The sequence below is a fragment of the Carcharhinus amblyrhynchos genome, chromosome 19, assembly GCF_965287045.1.
Source record: "Carcharhinus amblyrhynchos chromosome 19, sCarAmb.v2.hapA, whole genome shotgun sequence".
Lineage (NCBI taxonomy): Eukaryota > Metazoa > Chordata > Chondrichthyes > Carcharhiniformes > Carcharhinidae > Carcharhinus > Carcharhinus amblyrhynchos.
Window position 1 is genome coordinate 37346834 of NC_137342.1, and position 17503 is coordinate 37364336.

The window sequence follows — 17503 nt, forward strand, 5'->3', positions numbered from 1 at the left end:
AATCAACATTAAACAGATTTTTAATTTCCTAATTTTCACCTCACTGACTTATACTGTGGACAGATCCATGATTGTCAATATCACTCCTGCGCCTTCATAAAGTGAATATTCTTCATTGAGTGATCTAGCGAATTAACATTAGACAGATACATAGCATGGAGGTAATACATGTTCTCACCTGGTATCCACACACACACTTACAGCAGGGACTACTGCAGAGTGATCAAGCGAGAACCCTGGTGGATTTTCTTATTCCAAATCCATGTCTGCCACTGGCTGGGCTGAGATCAAATATCTTAGGACAGAATTGATTTGAACTTATTCTTGGGATGTGGGCATCACTGGTGAGGTTGGCATTTATTGTCTTAAGTTGGTGACTGGTTCTTTAGACTGATGGTACCCTACCAGCGTGCCATGGCAGATCCCACCCAATCTAAGTGTACCACAATAAAAGATTCAAAATTTAGGTAATTAAACTAAAGCTAACTTTTAACTTCAGCTCTGTGGTTGGCATCGCCAAGACCTGATGAACCTCATCTCCCATACATGTGCTGGGTGGGAAAAAGCTGCACATGCACAGTTTAGATGTTTAATGTTGGTCAGGCCTATAAGCATATTCAACAGGACTTGGGGCTGAAGACAAAGGTTCCATGCATCTGCACAAAAAGTAAAAATTCAAAAAGCGCACCAAAACCCTGGAAGAAGCAAGAGAATAAGAAGTCTCACAACACCAGGTTAAAGTCCAACAGCTTATTTGGTAGCAAGTGACCAATCAAATGTCAAAGAAAGAGACGCGGACACAGGAGCTATCTTTGTATTTGGCTAGTGACTCACCTGACAAAGGAGCAACGGCCTGAAAGCTAGTGATGTTTGCTACCAAATTGTTGTGGGAAAATTACCACTTCAGAGTCAGACTGGGGGTGCAACAATACAGTTTTATTTAACAAAGCTTCGTGGAGAAAAGGCACTGGCACTCTGCAGTGCTGGGCAGCTACCTTCTCTCAACGATACAACAGGAGCGGTCCATCTTTATACCTTTTACACAATAGATGGACCGGACACCATTAACACATCGTTGTAATCAAATGGGTGAACATTGTTTAACACATCGTTATGGACAGGTACAGACATGAGCATTTCAATATTGCATTGTTCCATGAATGGATACATTTCCTCTTTATCAATGACTTACTTTTGGTCTATTCTTACAGTAATTGGTTTTCCTGCATTTACGTATTCCTGTTCCTACTTATGGCTAATCTCCCTATCAGACCTCATTGTCCCAGGACTATCTTTTCTTTTAAGGTGCCTGGCTTCCTGCAGTATTTGTTCCCTATATGTTTAATTCAAATAACTGTCTGTCCTGTATGTTTAAATTTCAAGTAACTGTCTGCATTGAAAGTCAGTGCCTGCTTAATGTCTTTTAATCCTTCATGTACCGGGCAGCTACTTTTATGCCAGGTATCCATATTTCCCACTACAAAATAAACCTGTTGGACTTTAACCTGGTGTTGTGAGACTTCTTACCATGTTTACCCCAGTCCGACGCCGGCATCTCCACATCAGAAGCAAGAAAGACAGGGAGAAGAAAACAGTCAAGAGGACAGAAAGTTAAAAATGAAGTTTGCAGTAAGGGAAGAAGACAAAAAAGAGATATGCCTGAAAATTTCTCAATAGTATTGAGGCGTGGGGTGGCTCAGTGGTTAACACTGATGTTTCACAGCGCCAGGGACATGGGTTCAATTCTGGCCTTGGGTGACTGTGTCGAGTTTGCATGTTCTCCCCATGTCTGTATCCCATGTCTATAATAATAGTAGGAGGGATTACTATTTAAAGGGTGAAAAGCTGCAGCATGCTACGGTGCAGAGGGACTTAGGGGTCCTTGTGCATGAGTTGCAAAAACCCAGTCTGCAGGTGCAGCAGGTGATCAAGAAGGCGAATGGGATGCTGGCCTTTATAGCGAGGGGGATAGAATATAAAAGCAGGGAGGTCTTGCTGCAACAGTACAGGGCACTGGTGAGGCCGCAGCTGGAGTACTGTGCACAGTTTTGGTTGCCGCACTTGCGCAAAGATATTTTGGCCTTGGAAGGAGTGCAGAGGAGGTTCACTAGGCTGATACCGGAGATGAGGGGGTTGGACTATGAAGAGAGGCTGAATAGACTGGGTTTGTACTCGTTGGAGTTTAGAAGGATGAGGGGGGATCTTATAGAGACGTATAAGATAATGAAGGGGATGGATAGGGTAGAGGTAGAGAGATTCTTCCCGCTCAGAAAGGACAGCAGGAGTAGAGGGCACAGCCTCAAGATAAGGGGGGTGCAGTTTAAAACGGAGTTGAGGAGGAACTTCTTCACTCAAAGGGTGGTGAATCTCTGGAATTCTCTGCCCATTGAAGTGGTGGAGGCTACCTCGCTAAATATATTTAAGACACAGGTAGGTAGGTTTTTGACAGGCAAGGGAATTAAGGGTTAAGGGGAGAAAGTGGGAAAGTGGAACTAATCCACTTCAGATCAGCCATGATCTTATTGCATGGTGGGGCAGGCTCGAAGGGCTAGATGGCCTCCTCCTGCTCCTATTTCTTATTATGTTCTTATTATTTTCTTATGTTCTGTGTGGGTTTCCTCCAGGCGCTCCAGTTTTCTCCCATAGTCTAAAGATGTGCGGTCTGAGTGAATTGGCCATATTAAATTGCCCCTTAGTGTCCCAAGATCTTTAGGTTCGAGGAACTATCCATGGCAAATGCACAGGGTTGGGGACACAGGGCACTGGCCTGGGTGAGATGCTCTTTTGGACTCAATGGGCCAAATGGTTTCCTTATGCACTGTAGGAATTCAATGGTTTTATGGTGTTCCAAGACATATAAAAGATTGGGACTGTTGGGGCAGTTCGAAGTTACCATGTTGGGTCTAAAGTCACCTAAAGATCAGACTTGGTAATGGAAGCTGTTATCCCGAAGAGAACATTAGTGAACCAATTAAGTTTTTAATGAAAATCCAATAGTTTTGTGATCACTTATTGTTTCCAACTTATTTCAATTGACCCCAGCCTGTCCAGCTTCTTGGGTAAGAAAGTTTCAGATTTTCACTACATTTTTGCGTGATATCTGAAATCAGAACTCAATAACCTAACTCTAATTTTAAGGTTTTTGCCACTCATTCTAGACTCCCACAGTTGTGGAAATAGTCATTCAGATTTTTGCCAAGTCCGACTCAGGAGATCTTTAAGATGGCAGTCGAGTCCTGATTCTGTGATTTCCAGCCCCATTCCTCTTTATGGGAGACAGGTGCAGGGAGTGCCCACATGCAGCACTCCCCCATAAAGCTGGAGAGCTGATCTCATTTGAAAATTCCAATAATGAGGCTAATAGAATTTTGTTAGGCTAGTGCATTAAGGGACATGATTTCAAGGCAGGTAAATGGAGTTAAGACTTAGATCAGGATCAGCTATAATTGAATGGCAGAACTGGCTTGCAGGACTGAATGATCTCCTCTTGTTCCTGTGTTCCTCTATTGATCCCCACTGATCTGAGCTGTGATGGTGGTAGAGACTGTACTATTGCCTTCAAAACTCCTGGTTTGGGAGGGAAAGTTTCACTTTGGTTCTCTCTTTCTTGATGGCATATAGACATCATTTAAAGACAGGATTCAGCTCAGTAGGGAGGCTCCCTGAAGACCAATTCTGCATTACCACACGGTGAATAAACCTACTGACTTAGTGAGGTAGTGGAGGATGACTGATTCTATGGAACAGTACCCCAGTCAGTGACTTCTGGAGAAGAAAGGAAGAAAATTCAGAACAGAATCAAAACCAGGCAACAGGTTAAAAAATACATTTTGCAACTCGCCCTGACCCAATCAAATGTCAAAGAAACAGGATCTATCTTTGTATTTGGCTGTAGTTTTGAGGATATCGTTGTGGGTTGGCAGCTGCTGTATATACAAGCAAAATGGGAACATGGGGCTTATATTTATGTAGTCCCAAACAATTCCCTTTTATGGACAAAACAGGAACATAATGTTTGGAGTTATTTCCAAGAGTTTAAATGCTGTACAACTCATTTCATCTTTAGAGAGCAATTCAACATTCCGAACATCTACTAATGTTGTACATCTACTGTACAACATCTTCAAAAAAGATATCTGGCAAACCTTTGTGAAAATAAACAGAAAGGCAAAGTCAGGAGCTTACGCACAAAGCCATAACTGTTATATCTAAAACTGATAATATATTGACATGTGTTTACTCCAATCCAATCCTGGCATCTCCACATCAGAAGTAAGGGAGACAGGGAAAAGATAAGAAAACAGTCAAGAGGACAGGAAGTTAAAATGCAGTTCAGTTGATGATGTGAACAAGGTGTTATTGCTCCTGATAAAGAAAGGCTAACTATTTATCACATTGCAGCAGCACACAGAATTCACTCACCTTTTCAAAGGTTATATTTTATGGTTGTGAGGACACAATAATGGCTCATCCACAGTCAGGTATGAGTGATCATGTCATAAATGTACAAAGTGCAAGGAGCTGACTGAGTTGTTCCCATTGAATGGGAAACATTAGGAGATGGATCCAGCATTTATATAGTGTCTTTAACATAGTAAAACCTTCCAAAGTGCTTCAAAGGAATATATTTGGTCAAAAAAAAACAAAAGGAGGATACATTAAGACAAATGTTTGAAAAGCTTGACAGTGAGGTAGATCTTAAGGCCTGTCTTAAAGGATCAGTAATAGTTGGGTTTAGGGAGAGAATTCCAGAGCTGAGCACTCAGCACAGCTGACGGCAGGGCTGCCAATTCTGGAGCAAAGAAAATTGACTGTATGCAAGAAACCAGAATTCAAGGAGCGCAGAGATCTGTGAAGTTTGCAAGTTTTTTTCATTCATTCAAGGGATGTGGGTGGCCCTTGTTCAGTACAGAGATCACTGCCTTCTTGATAATTTTGTATACTACTTGAACTAACACTCGACCCAATAGTCAGAAATTCCAAAGTGTTCTGTGAAGTCTGCCTGGATCATAAGTTTTGCACTTTGAATTTGGGCTAGGGTGAACATGAATCACACTTCAAGTGTAATTCAACTCACCCACTAAGGAGCTATTATCAAACAAAGTTTATTTAAGTATACAATTAACATGTGTAGAAAGAAAATTGCAATAACGTTTAACAATTACAAACAAGAAAAAAACAATGATATTGTATAAACCTTAACAGCTAAACACTGTTCAAATGAAACAAAACCTTTCCCATGGGTTTAATACATAAAATATGAATGCTCACATGATGCTGGAACTTAGACCTTTGGATGGAGAATTGAAACTCTGATTTCCCAGCCATGTAACTTCTAGCAGCCCTCATGGATACAGTTTGATGTCAAAACAGCTTCCCAAAACACCAGGGAGAGAGAGACTCCCGGTAAGTTAACCACCAACTGCAGATTTTTCACTCCAGGAAGGCAAGGAACCTTGCTTCCAAGAAACAGCAGTATTTCCAAAACCAGGGAGAAACACTTCTTTTCAGCTTGATGTCCAGCCCCTTCTAAACGAAAACTGTGCCAGCCAAATTAAAAGTGAAACCTTGAATTCACTGTGGAAAAAAAACTGTCCAAAACACATGACCTGCCACCAGTCTTCCATCAAACAATGCAGGACCATAATGCAATTTCCAGAAATTACCTAAGGCCCATTGAAAAAAAAACATTTAAGCAATTGAAGTAGCAATAAAAGAACTTCTAGCAGACAGCACAGCAACAATGAAAACAAAAACTGAAAAGGTGTGCTTACAACTGCAGAGAATATGATTTTTTTTAAAAAAGTCTTGAAGGTACACTAGCATCACACACGGGCTAGACAAACATTCATTATTCATCCCTAACTTCCCTTGAGAAGGGGGTGGTGAGCTGCTTTCTTGCTGCAGTTCATGTGGTGTAGGTACACCCACAGAGCTATTAGGAAGGAAATTACAGGATTTTGACCCAGCAACCTCGAAGGAATGGTGAAATATTTCCAAGTCAGAATGTTGTGACTTGGAGGAGGACATCCAGGTGATTGTGCGTCCATGTGTCTGCTGCCCTTGTCCTTCTAGATAGAAACAGTTGTGGTTTGGAAGGCACTGTTTAAGGAGCCTTGGTGAGTTTCTGGAGTGTATCTACACATTCCTGCCACTGTGTGTCAGTGGTAGACAGAGTGAATGTTTGTGGAAGGGGTACAAATCAAGTGTGCTGCTTTATGCTGGATGGTGTCAAGCTTCTTGCATGTTGTTGGAGTTACACTCATCCAGGCAAGTGGAAAATATTCCATAACACTCTTGACTTGTGCCTTGTAGTTGGTGGACAGGATATGGGGAGTCATGAAGTGAGTTACTCACTGCAGGATTCCTAGCCTCTGAACTGCTCTTGTATCCTTTATATGGCTAGCCCAGTTTCATTTCTAGTCAATGGTACCCCAGGATACTAATAGTGTGGGATTCAGTGATGGTAATGCCATTGAATGTCAAACAGCAATGATAGATTCTCTCAGTGCCTGGCACTTGTGTGGCGCGAATATTACTTGCCACTTGTTAGCCCAATCCTAGATGAAGTTACAGAGATTGAAAAAATGAAGCCATGGAAATATTTGAACATTAAGATGATAATTTTTGCAATTGAGGGGATGGAATGTTGTCGATGTAGGTCAGCAAGTAATGGTTGAACAAAATTTGGAGCAAGCTAAGGTATAGACAGCAGAGCTTTAAATGGGTTAAGGTTAAAGATTATTTATTAGTCACAAGTAGGCTCACATGAACACTGCAATGAAGTTACTGTGAAAATCCCCTAGTTGCCACATTCCAGCACCTGCTCAGGTACACAGAGGGAGAATTTAGCATAGCCAATGCACCTAACCAGAACATCTTTCAGGATGTAGGACGAAACGGGAGCATTGAAACATAAAGGAATAAAAGGTGAGAAGTCAGTCAGAAAATCACTGAACCATCCAATTGTGTGTCTGTTTCTATGGGGTGGGGAGAGGAAATAGTCGCTCGTGCAAGAAAATTGTGAATGATTGTGAACAGATTGTTTACTTGGTCAGTCTGTGCTTGCACCTAATTCTAAATGGCTAAACTATGAGCAGCCAGTGCAAAAATCACTTGTTTTTAGAAACTGTTGATGTTAAAGTTACTTTCGATCAATCTTCAGATTCTACTACGCCTCAACCCCCACCCCTGTCAGTCCTCACTGTCAGGATGGATAAACACTCACCTGGATTGCAAAGACCAAAGATGTGCAGGATAGCTGGATTGGCCATGCTAAATTGTCCCCTAGTGTCCCAAGATGTGTGGGTCAGATGAATTAGCCAAGGGGAATGTGTGGGGTAACAGGGATAGGGCAAAATCTTTCACTGACAAAAAAAGGATATGGCAGAGGAGAGGGCCTGGGTAAGATACTCTGTCAGAGAGTTGGTGCAGACCTAATGGGCCATATGCCCTCTTCTGAACTGTCAGGATTCAATGATTAAATCTAGAGTTCTGCTGCCTATGGTGTTTTGACCATTAATAGAGATAATGTAAATGACACATTTCCAAATTTCCAATTTCCATTGAGTTGAACAAGAATGCCTGAGTCAGCAAAAGTGTTGAACATAAGAACATAAGAAATAGGAGCAGGAGTAGGCCATCTAGCCCCGCCATTCAATAAGATCATGGCTGATCTGAAGTGGATCAGTTCCACTTTCCCGCTTTCTCCCCATAACCCTTAATTCCCCTGTCTATCAGAAACCTATCTACCCGTGACTTAAATATATTTAGCGAGGTAGCCTCCACCACTTCAATGGGCAGAGAATTCCAGAGATTCACCACCCTTTGAGTGAAGTTCCTCCTCAACTCTGATCTAAACTGCAACCCCCCCCCCACCTTATCTTGAGGCTGTGTCCTCTAGTCCTGTTATCCTTTCTAAGCGGGGAGAATCTCTCTACCTCTACCCTATCCATCCCCTTCATTATCTTATACGTCTCTATAAGATCCCCCCTCATCCTTCTAAATTCCAACGAGTACAGACCCAGTCTATTTAGTCTCTCTTCATAGGCCAACCCCCTCATCTCCGGTATCAGCCTAGTGAACCTCCTCTGCACTCCCTCCAAGGCCCAAATATCCTTCCGCAAGTGCAGTGACCAAAACCGCACACAGTACTCCAGCTGCGGCCTCACCAGTACCCTGTACAGTTGCAGCAACAGTTGAGAGTAACATCAGTGTCCAGAATCTGAAAGACAACCAACTGACATCCTTCGTCTATTAATATTTAACATGTTCCTGATCAACTGCAGTGAGCTCATGTCTGAAGCACTAAGTTGCAGATTCCAGACCCACATCAGAATTTTAACATGCATTCTAAGTTGACACTTCTACTGTAACACTAAGGGAGTTCTGCATTGCTGGAGGTACCATTTCTTGGATGAGATGTTAAATCTCTAGGTGATTTAGGTGAGTGTTAAAGATCCCACAACTCTTTAGGAAAGATGATTCTTCCAGTGTCCTGGCCAACTTTCCTCTTGCAACTGGCACCCAAATACAAATTGTTTGTTTTAATTTATTTTCAGGATGTGGGCAATGCTGGAAAGACCCATCTGTAGTCACTCAGAAAAGCTGATGGTAAACCTCTTTAATCCCCTGCAATGTGTGTGGTGAAGATACTTCCACAGTGCTATTAAGAGGGAATTCCAAGATATTGACACAATGTCATTGAAGGAATAGTGATTTATTTCCAAAACAGCATGGTCTTTGACTTGGAGGCAGTAATATTTCTATGACATTGATGCTCTCAACCCTTTCTGTGTAGAGGCTGCAGAGGACAAATGTATTGTTGAAGTAATCTGGTACATTCATTCTGTAGATCATATCTATCGGAGCCTGGGTTTTACCTGGTCGTGAACCAGGCCATGAGGCATTGAACTGTCCAATTTATCTAAATTCAGCCTCTGCTCTGAACTTGTGAAAAAAAGACAGCAGATATTTTTAGCCAAGTATCTATCTTCGGTATGTCATTTATAGACCTTATTCCTTTGATCTGATATCTGATCTGGTATCTTTGATCTAAAGGCTAAGGTGACACTTTTTGGAGCCACTTTTCAATGCAATTATGTTTAACAGCACTAGTAACAGAGTTATGAGTTAACTTGGTTCAAGGTGCTTTAGACAAATAGGCAAAACTATTGTGAGAACCAACAGAACTTATTTAACCAAACGATTGAACTTAGTGCTCACATTTTGCTATGACATGAAACAGTGCCAGCCTCTCTTTCTCATTGTCTCTTGTTCTGTTTCATTCAGTTTCTGTCTCGATGTCTGTCTTGTCTCTCACTCGATCTTTTCTTTTGTATCTCTGTCTCTGCTATTAGTGTTGTCAAACTTCATAACATGTAGCTTTTGAAAGGTGAGTGCCAAAGTGACATTTCATCAAATGTCATGCAGATGTTCTTGACACAGGATTTTCAGGGGATTCTTTTTGTGGGATTTCCCAGTGGAGATGACAGGGCATGTTAGGAGAATGTCCATGATCAGTACTATTTATAAATATATACTTGACATTGTACTATTCAAAGGCAATGTGTAAGAATACAGTGACTATTTTGTGCAATAGGACTGCAAATTCATAATTCAGAACATTGGGAAGGGATCTCAGTTTCTTGTTTTATTTCCTTATAGATTGCAACCAATAATGCCCAAATTTTATTGAATTTGTTTACTTTTTTCCATGTAATCCACCCACAAAGTTCAGGGGTAAACAGCCAAGGTTTAAAGACCCTAAAGAATGATCTAACTGGGATTCTGCTCAAATTTAACTAACTAAAACTACACCACCACCACAGCACTTCTGATATCTTGTCCTGTTATGATTACTGTCCACATCAGGCAATTAGCTTGTTCCCATTGATGATCCTAACACTAATGAATCAGGTTAGCTTTGCAATTGGCAAGTGACTTGCAATCCTGGTGACCAAGAGGTGCGATTTTCTTCCCCCATTGCCAGATCTGTTATCTACAAGCCATTTTGGCCCCAGAAAAGTCTGCTTTATCTCCACCCCACCCCCAACAACCAAATACACTCTAACCGCTCACCCCAAGAATTAAAGACTAACCTCCTGCACATTGCTGCAAGTAATCAGAGAGAAAAGTCATTCCAACTTTTAAAACTACTTTCATTGAACATTTTTGTTGATTAATTGTAAAAACATTGGCAATGGGGAAAATTAGCATTTGGAGGCAATTAAACCTCCATGAATGGATCCAACCAGAGATGACAACCCAGCTATCAAACAGCTTGCAATCAACAGTTTGAGCCTTCATGGATGAGAATATAGGAGGTGTGGTTAGTAAGTATGCAGATAACACTAAGATTGGTGGCATAGTGGACAGCAAGTTATCTCCAATTGCAACAGGATCTTGATTAATTGGGCCAGTGGGCTGACGATGGCAAATGGAATTTAGTTTAGATAAATGCAAGGTGATGCATTTTGGTAGATTGAACTAGGGCAGGACTAATTAATGGTAGGGCATTGGGGAGAGTTATAGAACAAAGAGATCTAGGGGTACATGTTCATAGCTCCTTGAAAAAGTGGAATCACGGGTGGACAGAGTGGTGAAGAAGGCATTTGGCATGCTTGGTTTCATCCATCAGAACATTAAATACAGGAGTTGGAATGTCTTGTTGAAGTTGTGTAAGACATTGCTAAGGCCATACTTGGAATACTGTGTGCAATTCTGGTCACTATTATAGAAAGGATATTATTAAACTAGAAAGAGAGCAGAAAAGATTTACTAGGATGCTATCAGGATTTGATGGATTGAGTTATAAGGAGAGGCTGGATAGACTGGGACCTTTTTCTCTGAAGTATAGGAGGCTGAGGAATGATCTTATTGAGGTCTAATAAAATAATGAGGGACACAGATCAGCTAGATAGTCAATATCTTTTCCCAAAGACAGGGTAGTCTAAAACTAGAGGGCATAGGTTTACGGTGAGAGGGGAGAAATACAAAAGTGTCCAGAGGGGAAATTTTTTCTCACAGAGGGTGGTGAGTGGAACATGCTGCCAGAGGTAGTAGTAGAGGCAGGTACAGTTTTGTCTTTTAAAAAGCATTTAGATTGTTACATGGGTACGATGGGTATAGAGGGATATGGGCCAAATGCGGCAATTGGGATTAGCTTAGGGGTTTTTTTTAAAAAATAGTGGCATGGACAAGTTGGGCCAAAGGGCCTGTTTTCATGCTGTAAACTTCTATGATTCAGAGAGCATAGAACACTACAGCACAAACAGGCCCTTCGGCCCACAAGTTGCGCCAATCATATCCATACCTACCAGGCCATAGAGCTATCTGTAACTCCCAATCCCATTAAATCCCACGTACTCATCCAGAAGTCTCTTCAAAGACCCTAGCGAGTTCGCCTCTACCACCACTGATGGCAGCCGATTCCACTCACTCACCACCCTCTGTGTGAGGAACTTACCCATGACTCCATTAGGAAAAACTTTATTGGGTACCACGGTTACAGTGGTTAGCACTGCTGTCCCACAGCGCCAGGGACCCTGATTTAAATCCAACCTCGGTTGACTGTGTGGAGTTTGCAAGTTCTCCCCATATCTGTGTGGGTTTCCTCTGGGTGCTCCAGTTTCCTCCCACAATCCAAAGATGTGCAGGTTAGGTGAATTAGCTATAAGAAATTTCCCTTTGTGTCCCGGGGGCGCCATAGTGGCACAGTGGTTAGCACTGTTGCCTCACAGAATCAGGGACCTGTGTTTGATTCCCAGCTCAGGTCACTGTCTGTGTGGATCTTGCACATTCTTCTCGTATCTGTGTGGGTTCCCTCCGGGTGTTTCAGTTTCCTCCTCCAATCCAAAAGATATGCTGGTTAGGTGCATTGGCCATGCTAAATTCTCCCTCAGTGTACCCGAACAGGCACCGGAGTGTGGCGACTAGGGGATTTTCACAGTAAATGTAAATCTACTTGTGGTTAATGAAAAAAAATGCCTAGGTTAGATGGATTAGCTATGATAAATGTATGGGCATTACAAGGATTGACAGGGGAAAGGGCCTGGGTAAAATAACGTGAGTCGGTGCAGACTGGATGGGCTGAGTGGCCTCCTTCTGCGCTGTAGGGGTTCTATGATTCTAAGATCATTTCAGGAGCTGAATGGTGACCTATTCAACTAACATAAAATGTGCAAATCCTTCTGACTAACACATATCACATCAACCTCCTGGAGGAGTGCAGCTGCAGTAACAGCAACTTCGCCACAACCCAGTATAACTTTCCGATAAGGTGGGGGTAATTTTTAAATTTAACTCATTGGACAGGAAATCCCCGGGACCAGATTTACGACCAATTTTACACCCCCAGCAATACTAATGGAGAAAGTGAAATTGGACATGGTATATAACTAACAAGACATTCAAGCACAACGATTTCCCACCGTGTTGGTTAGGCTAAAACTGCTGTGTGTATCTCTCAGTCTTGGTATAGGGTGGGCGTTGGCAGATATCACTACGTTATAAATCCGTTGTCCAAATACAAATACTACTGAGAATCCTTCAAGAACTTTTACACTACTCTCACTCTGAATTTCATCCCCCTTAATTCCCATTTCATAATGACACCTCAATAGTTCTACTCTTCCAAATTCCTTTCTTCCTCTGTTCCCAGTTTTCTATTCCCGCCTTGGAATTATCCACCTCCACTCACCTAGCTAGATTCTTCCACACCTATAACCATTTGAATGACGTCACGAAGAAAAGGTGAATAGCAACCTAACCTGCTGGCTGAAAGTAGAGCCCGCCTATTGTTCCGTTGCCTGATGGACATCGACTGAGAACGAATGGGCAACGCGGAATGGTGCAATTGGATCAATGGGATGCTATGGAGGGCGGTTCCAGGGGACTGGGGAAGACCACTTGTCTTCTGCAGGTTCGATTGATCCGCAGCGCAGGCTCATCAGTTTCTGGGACGGCGGATGGGTCGTAATGGGGGAATTTCACCGTGTGTGTTTAAATTGAAACCAGTGGCAGGAAATAGCAGTGAGTGTAACTAGGAGCCTCTCCCACACCAGCTTCAACAGGAGGATGCTGCCTTAATACGATGTAATTTTTTTTGTAGCGGGATCGTTTTCTGATTTAAATCATTGCACCTTAAATCCAGGGGAATCTTCAGGAACCATGGCTCGAACCCGGACGCAGGGAGAGGATTTCACCTTCGTCAACCCCGTTGTTAAATATTTACTATTTCTGTTTAACATGCTGTTTTGGGTAAGTGATTCATTTTCGTTATCTCTCGATAGATTCGTCCTGTTTTTTTTTGTTCTGAGCTCAGTATTTTTAAAAGGTTGCAAACTTGCATCTCGGCAACCTGTCCTCCTTAGTCCAGGCATGTCAAACCGGGGGGACTAAAGCGCACAGGCATTTTAGTGCCAACAGACCTTCTGTTTCATTCAATCCACCGTCAGGCCAACCACTGGGGGATTTCGTCGCAGCACTGTTCAAAGAATGGGTATTTTCCAAAGACTGGAGGTCCCCTACAAAGCGTTGAAAAATAATGTTCACTCACTAGGGGAAAAAAAATTGTTAACCATTAACTCACTTTGGTATGTTTAGTTTTCTGGGATTTCTCAGCGCCCCTCACCCCCGCCAACAAACATTGTTGTTTTTAAAAGGATCTGTGTAAATTGAACTCACTCCCCGGTTCTAATTGAACATGCAAACTGTTGCCGAACCAGCACAAAGGACGGTGGTGGTATTGGTCTGGGACGAGCTCACGGCATTAAGAGGATACAGTGATTCTCTTTTTTTTTAATTACTCCATTCTTATCAATACTCAAAGTGAACCAGCCGGACCCGAGCCCATTTAATTGTTACAAAAGCCAAATTCAAAATTCCAATTGAATCCAATTCATGCTCTATGCAAGGCAGAGAAACCAGACCCAAGCTGGTAAGGTATTGTACCCCATCTCGTTTGATCTTAGCCAAAAGGCAAGGGGGGGGGGGGTGTCAAAGTTTGCCGGAATGATTTTGGCTTGTATGAAGCCTGGTAGCTGAACCTCAGGTTACACACCTGACAAAGTTGAGTTCCTCTTGTGATTGCTTAAATTGAGTAAGTATCAAACAGCCACCTGTAATACCCTCTTGTCGATCTTTCACCCCTCCCACTTCAAGGAAAACTTTCATTCATACTGTATATATCAAGCTTTAAAACCAATGAAGTATTTTCTGATGCGTAGTCTCTGTGGAAAATGACACTGCTGATTTGCCCACTGAGGTGCTACGAATAGGAAAATGACAAACACTGAACATGCTTATCCAGAAGAAACAGACTTATTCTGTAAACTGCCTGGGCTTATTCCTGACACAGGGCCTGTCCCATTCCTTTTTTTTTAAAGGAATACAAAAGCAAAAAACAGCAGATGCTGGAAATCTAAAATGGCTGGAAATATTCAGCAGGTCAGGGCATATGGAGACAGTGTCAATGTTTCAGGTTTAATCTTTCTGCACCATTTTAAAAAATATTTTTATTGAAGATTTTTTCCTAAATAATGCAACAAATCCTCAAGGATTGGTGCAGTACAGCATAATCATTTCTCCACATAGAAAAGACTGGTGAATATCAATACTCCTATTCATTGTAATCATTGCCCAGATCAAGATAAAGCCATGAACACATAGCACAATAACTCTGATAATGTGGAATTCAGCAGACAATAGGACACCCGCCCGCCCCCAATAAAGACGCTGAATAACTGAGGATTCCCTGACCATACTTAGGTGTGCACCAGCGTGTATATCTGTAATTTCACCTAAGGTTCTATACCTCAGTTGTGTTGTTGGGCAGGAGCCCCAGTCGATAGTCTTAGGCCCTGGCAAGTAGCGAGGCCCAACAACGACTAGCCGCCTCCTACCCTCCTGAGGTCAAGACAATGTAAGACCAGCAATTGGGGCCTGTGATAAACCCCAGATCTCGAAGACCGGATAGAGTATGCCTCTTCGAATCGAGATTACGAAAGTAGGCATCCAGTTCTCAAATTCAGCCTGTGCGAGCACCCTTGCGTTTACTTTTGATTTGTGATAAATACCTGTATCTAGTAGAATTAATAAAACCTGCACTTGTGGATTATCATTTATATCCTCGGGGAGCAGTGGTGTCGTTTCCTGCCCCAGCACCACTATCGCTGGAGTTTCTTAATGATTTCTCACTGACCATTTCTTCATCTACATGCTGCTATTTGGTGACATCATTTGCAGACAATCTCACCTGCTAGTTTACCCCTCCACAGACTGCTGTCTGAATGCATAACAGAGGACAGTCTCCAGTCAAACACACTGATCAAAATATCAGTCACTGCCACAAACTCCATGTCCTCAATTATCCTCCATTATCACTTTTGTCTGATAACCAGGATTATTGAAAGTGATATGATGAATTTTGATCTTTCACTTTTGCCCAGCAATTCCTGTTTTTCCTTCTCCCTTAGGCCACTGTCTCAGATTGGACAGGCCATTCACAATCTTGGTGCCTATTTGCTGAACTGAGCTGGTGAATGTTGAGACTGATGGGGTGGCAGTTAACGGCAAGAGACACTGCTGAGAGTGAGGATGTGGAAACTGAAGCAGATGTAGTCAGTGAGCAAAGATAAAAATATTTAGAGTATTTGAAGGTTCTGCCCTTTTCATATTTGATTTGGGTTATGTTGGAGTTAAAGCTCTGAGCTGAATGCTTGGATAATGGAGCTGTAGGTCTCTGGGATTTCTAGGTATGTCACTGTGATACTAGAAGTACAGAAAGAGCAGAGCATACCTCTGGCTACTGCTCACTCACTTACTCTTGACCATGGCACTCTGGGTGGTCACCAGTTTGCCCAACAGTAAGGTCGGCTGTGCATTGCTACATTTTGATTTTGACGTGTCTTAAGTTTCCTTTGTACTTTTTGTTTCTGTTCGGGCCGTTCCCCCTTCTTTTGGGGAGCTGCCCCCTTTTTCTTTGTCCGAACGTAATTTAAGTTTGTTTACTTGGTTTGACCCACCCAAAAGAACGACCCGAAAGACCGAGTGTGGGCTGTGTCTATAAAAGGTGCGTTGCTGATATTCAGGATTCACAGACTCCAGTTTGAGAATTACTGCCATTGTATCTTGTCAATGATTGGTGGGAAGCCTGAAGCACTGAATAAAAAGTCATCAATCTTGTAGCATTTCATGATAGGATGAAGTTCCACATTTTCCCCAGATATGATTACATTGGCTTCAGTTTTGCAACATTTATCCCTTACTGCATTGTAGTATAATAGTTTATCGGGCTACATTACCAGTACCTGCAGTTACATACATTGAGGCCTAATATTATCAGACAGTGCCACCCTTGCCTATGAAAGTTAAAAGCTTTGTGCTTCTCTCCAGTGCAAGCATGTAACCGAGACTTACAGTCCACTGTGCTGCTGAGGAAATACTGCACTGTTAGAGGTATAGCCATTAATGAGTTGTAAAGACACTGTCTGTTAGTTGATGCAACGATTCTGTGGCACTGAGATTGAACTGCAAGTTCCTCAGGGTCTGGTAAAGCAGATTAACCTGCTCGCTCATCTTGCTGTTTTTTGTGGGATCTTGCTGTGTGCACAGACTGCATTTCACAGTGCGCTTCTAAACAATTCATTGTGTAAAGTGCCTTGATACATTGGTAAGACCTAATAGGCTCCCCAATAGAAAGAATTTTCATTTGTGTAGTATCTTCCACAGCCGAAGCACTTCTGAAGTGCATTCGCTGTTGTAACGTCAGAAATGCAGCAGCCAATGTGCACACAGTAAGATTCTACTAACAGCAGTACAGGGTTTAGGCATAAGTTAAATAAACTACAGCTCAGGGTCTCGCAAAATTTCAGAAGGTTTACAATGAAGAGAATATTTAAGAGTGGATACCAGAAAAGAAAAAGAAAGCTCCAACTTAAAGAGCAACTCAAAAAAAATTACCAAAAGTTGACAGTTACTTTACTCCAGAAACAGACAAGGATTCACAAACCCAAGGTGATCAGCAAAGTCCAAAACAAAATCAGCCTAGTGCCTCTGCTACTGACACAACAGAGTCTAGAATCTCAGCTGAGGAAAACACTGGAAGTGATGCAAATGAGTCTCCTATAATCAATGTCCTTGAAGCAAACTTGAGAAGAAAAGCAACAGTCTACAATTATGCTGCAAACAAATTTTCATTTTTAGTTGATTTAGAAGCTTCAGAGGCACAGCTGCATGAAGCAGTAGGAACTTTGATAAAAGAGTATCCAAACGATGTTGATATTAACCTTATGGGGGAACTGAAGCACTTCCATGCTTATGTCAAGCAGAATTATCCTGGAAAAGAACAAATTTGCCACAAAGATTTGTATCAAATCGTCTTCCAAGACGTGATTCACTTAGTTTTCCCTAATGTGGAAACAATATTACAACTATTCTTGTGTCTGGTAACAAATTGTTCAGGAGAAAGGTCATTTTCACAGCTAAAGCGGATCAAAAATGA

General features: G+C 42.1%; 1 protein-coding gene across 3 annotated transcripts in view; it reads left to right on the forward strand.

Moving 5' to 3' along the window:
* The first annotated feature begins 12936 nt into the window (after window positions 1-12936).
* The window catches only part of tspan33a (tetraspanin 33a), a 35385-nt gene continuing 30818 nt past the window's right edge, over window positions 12937-17503 (forward strand). For 2 of the 3 annotated variants that reach the window (XM_080207606.1, XM_080207607.1), the window contains exons 1-2: window positions 12937-13032; window positions 13154-13260. In XM_080207606.1, the coding sequence (XP_080063732.1) occupies window positions 12969-13032; window positions 13154-13260 (171 nt within the window). In that variant the 5' untranslated portion in view covers window positions 12937-12968. Of the gene's footprint in view, window positions 13033-13153; window positions 13261-17503 lie in introns of those variants that run through there. The other variant, XM_080207608.1, reaches the window with a different exon arrangement.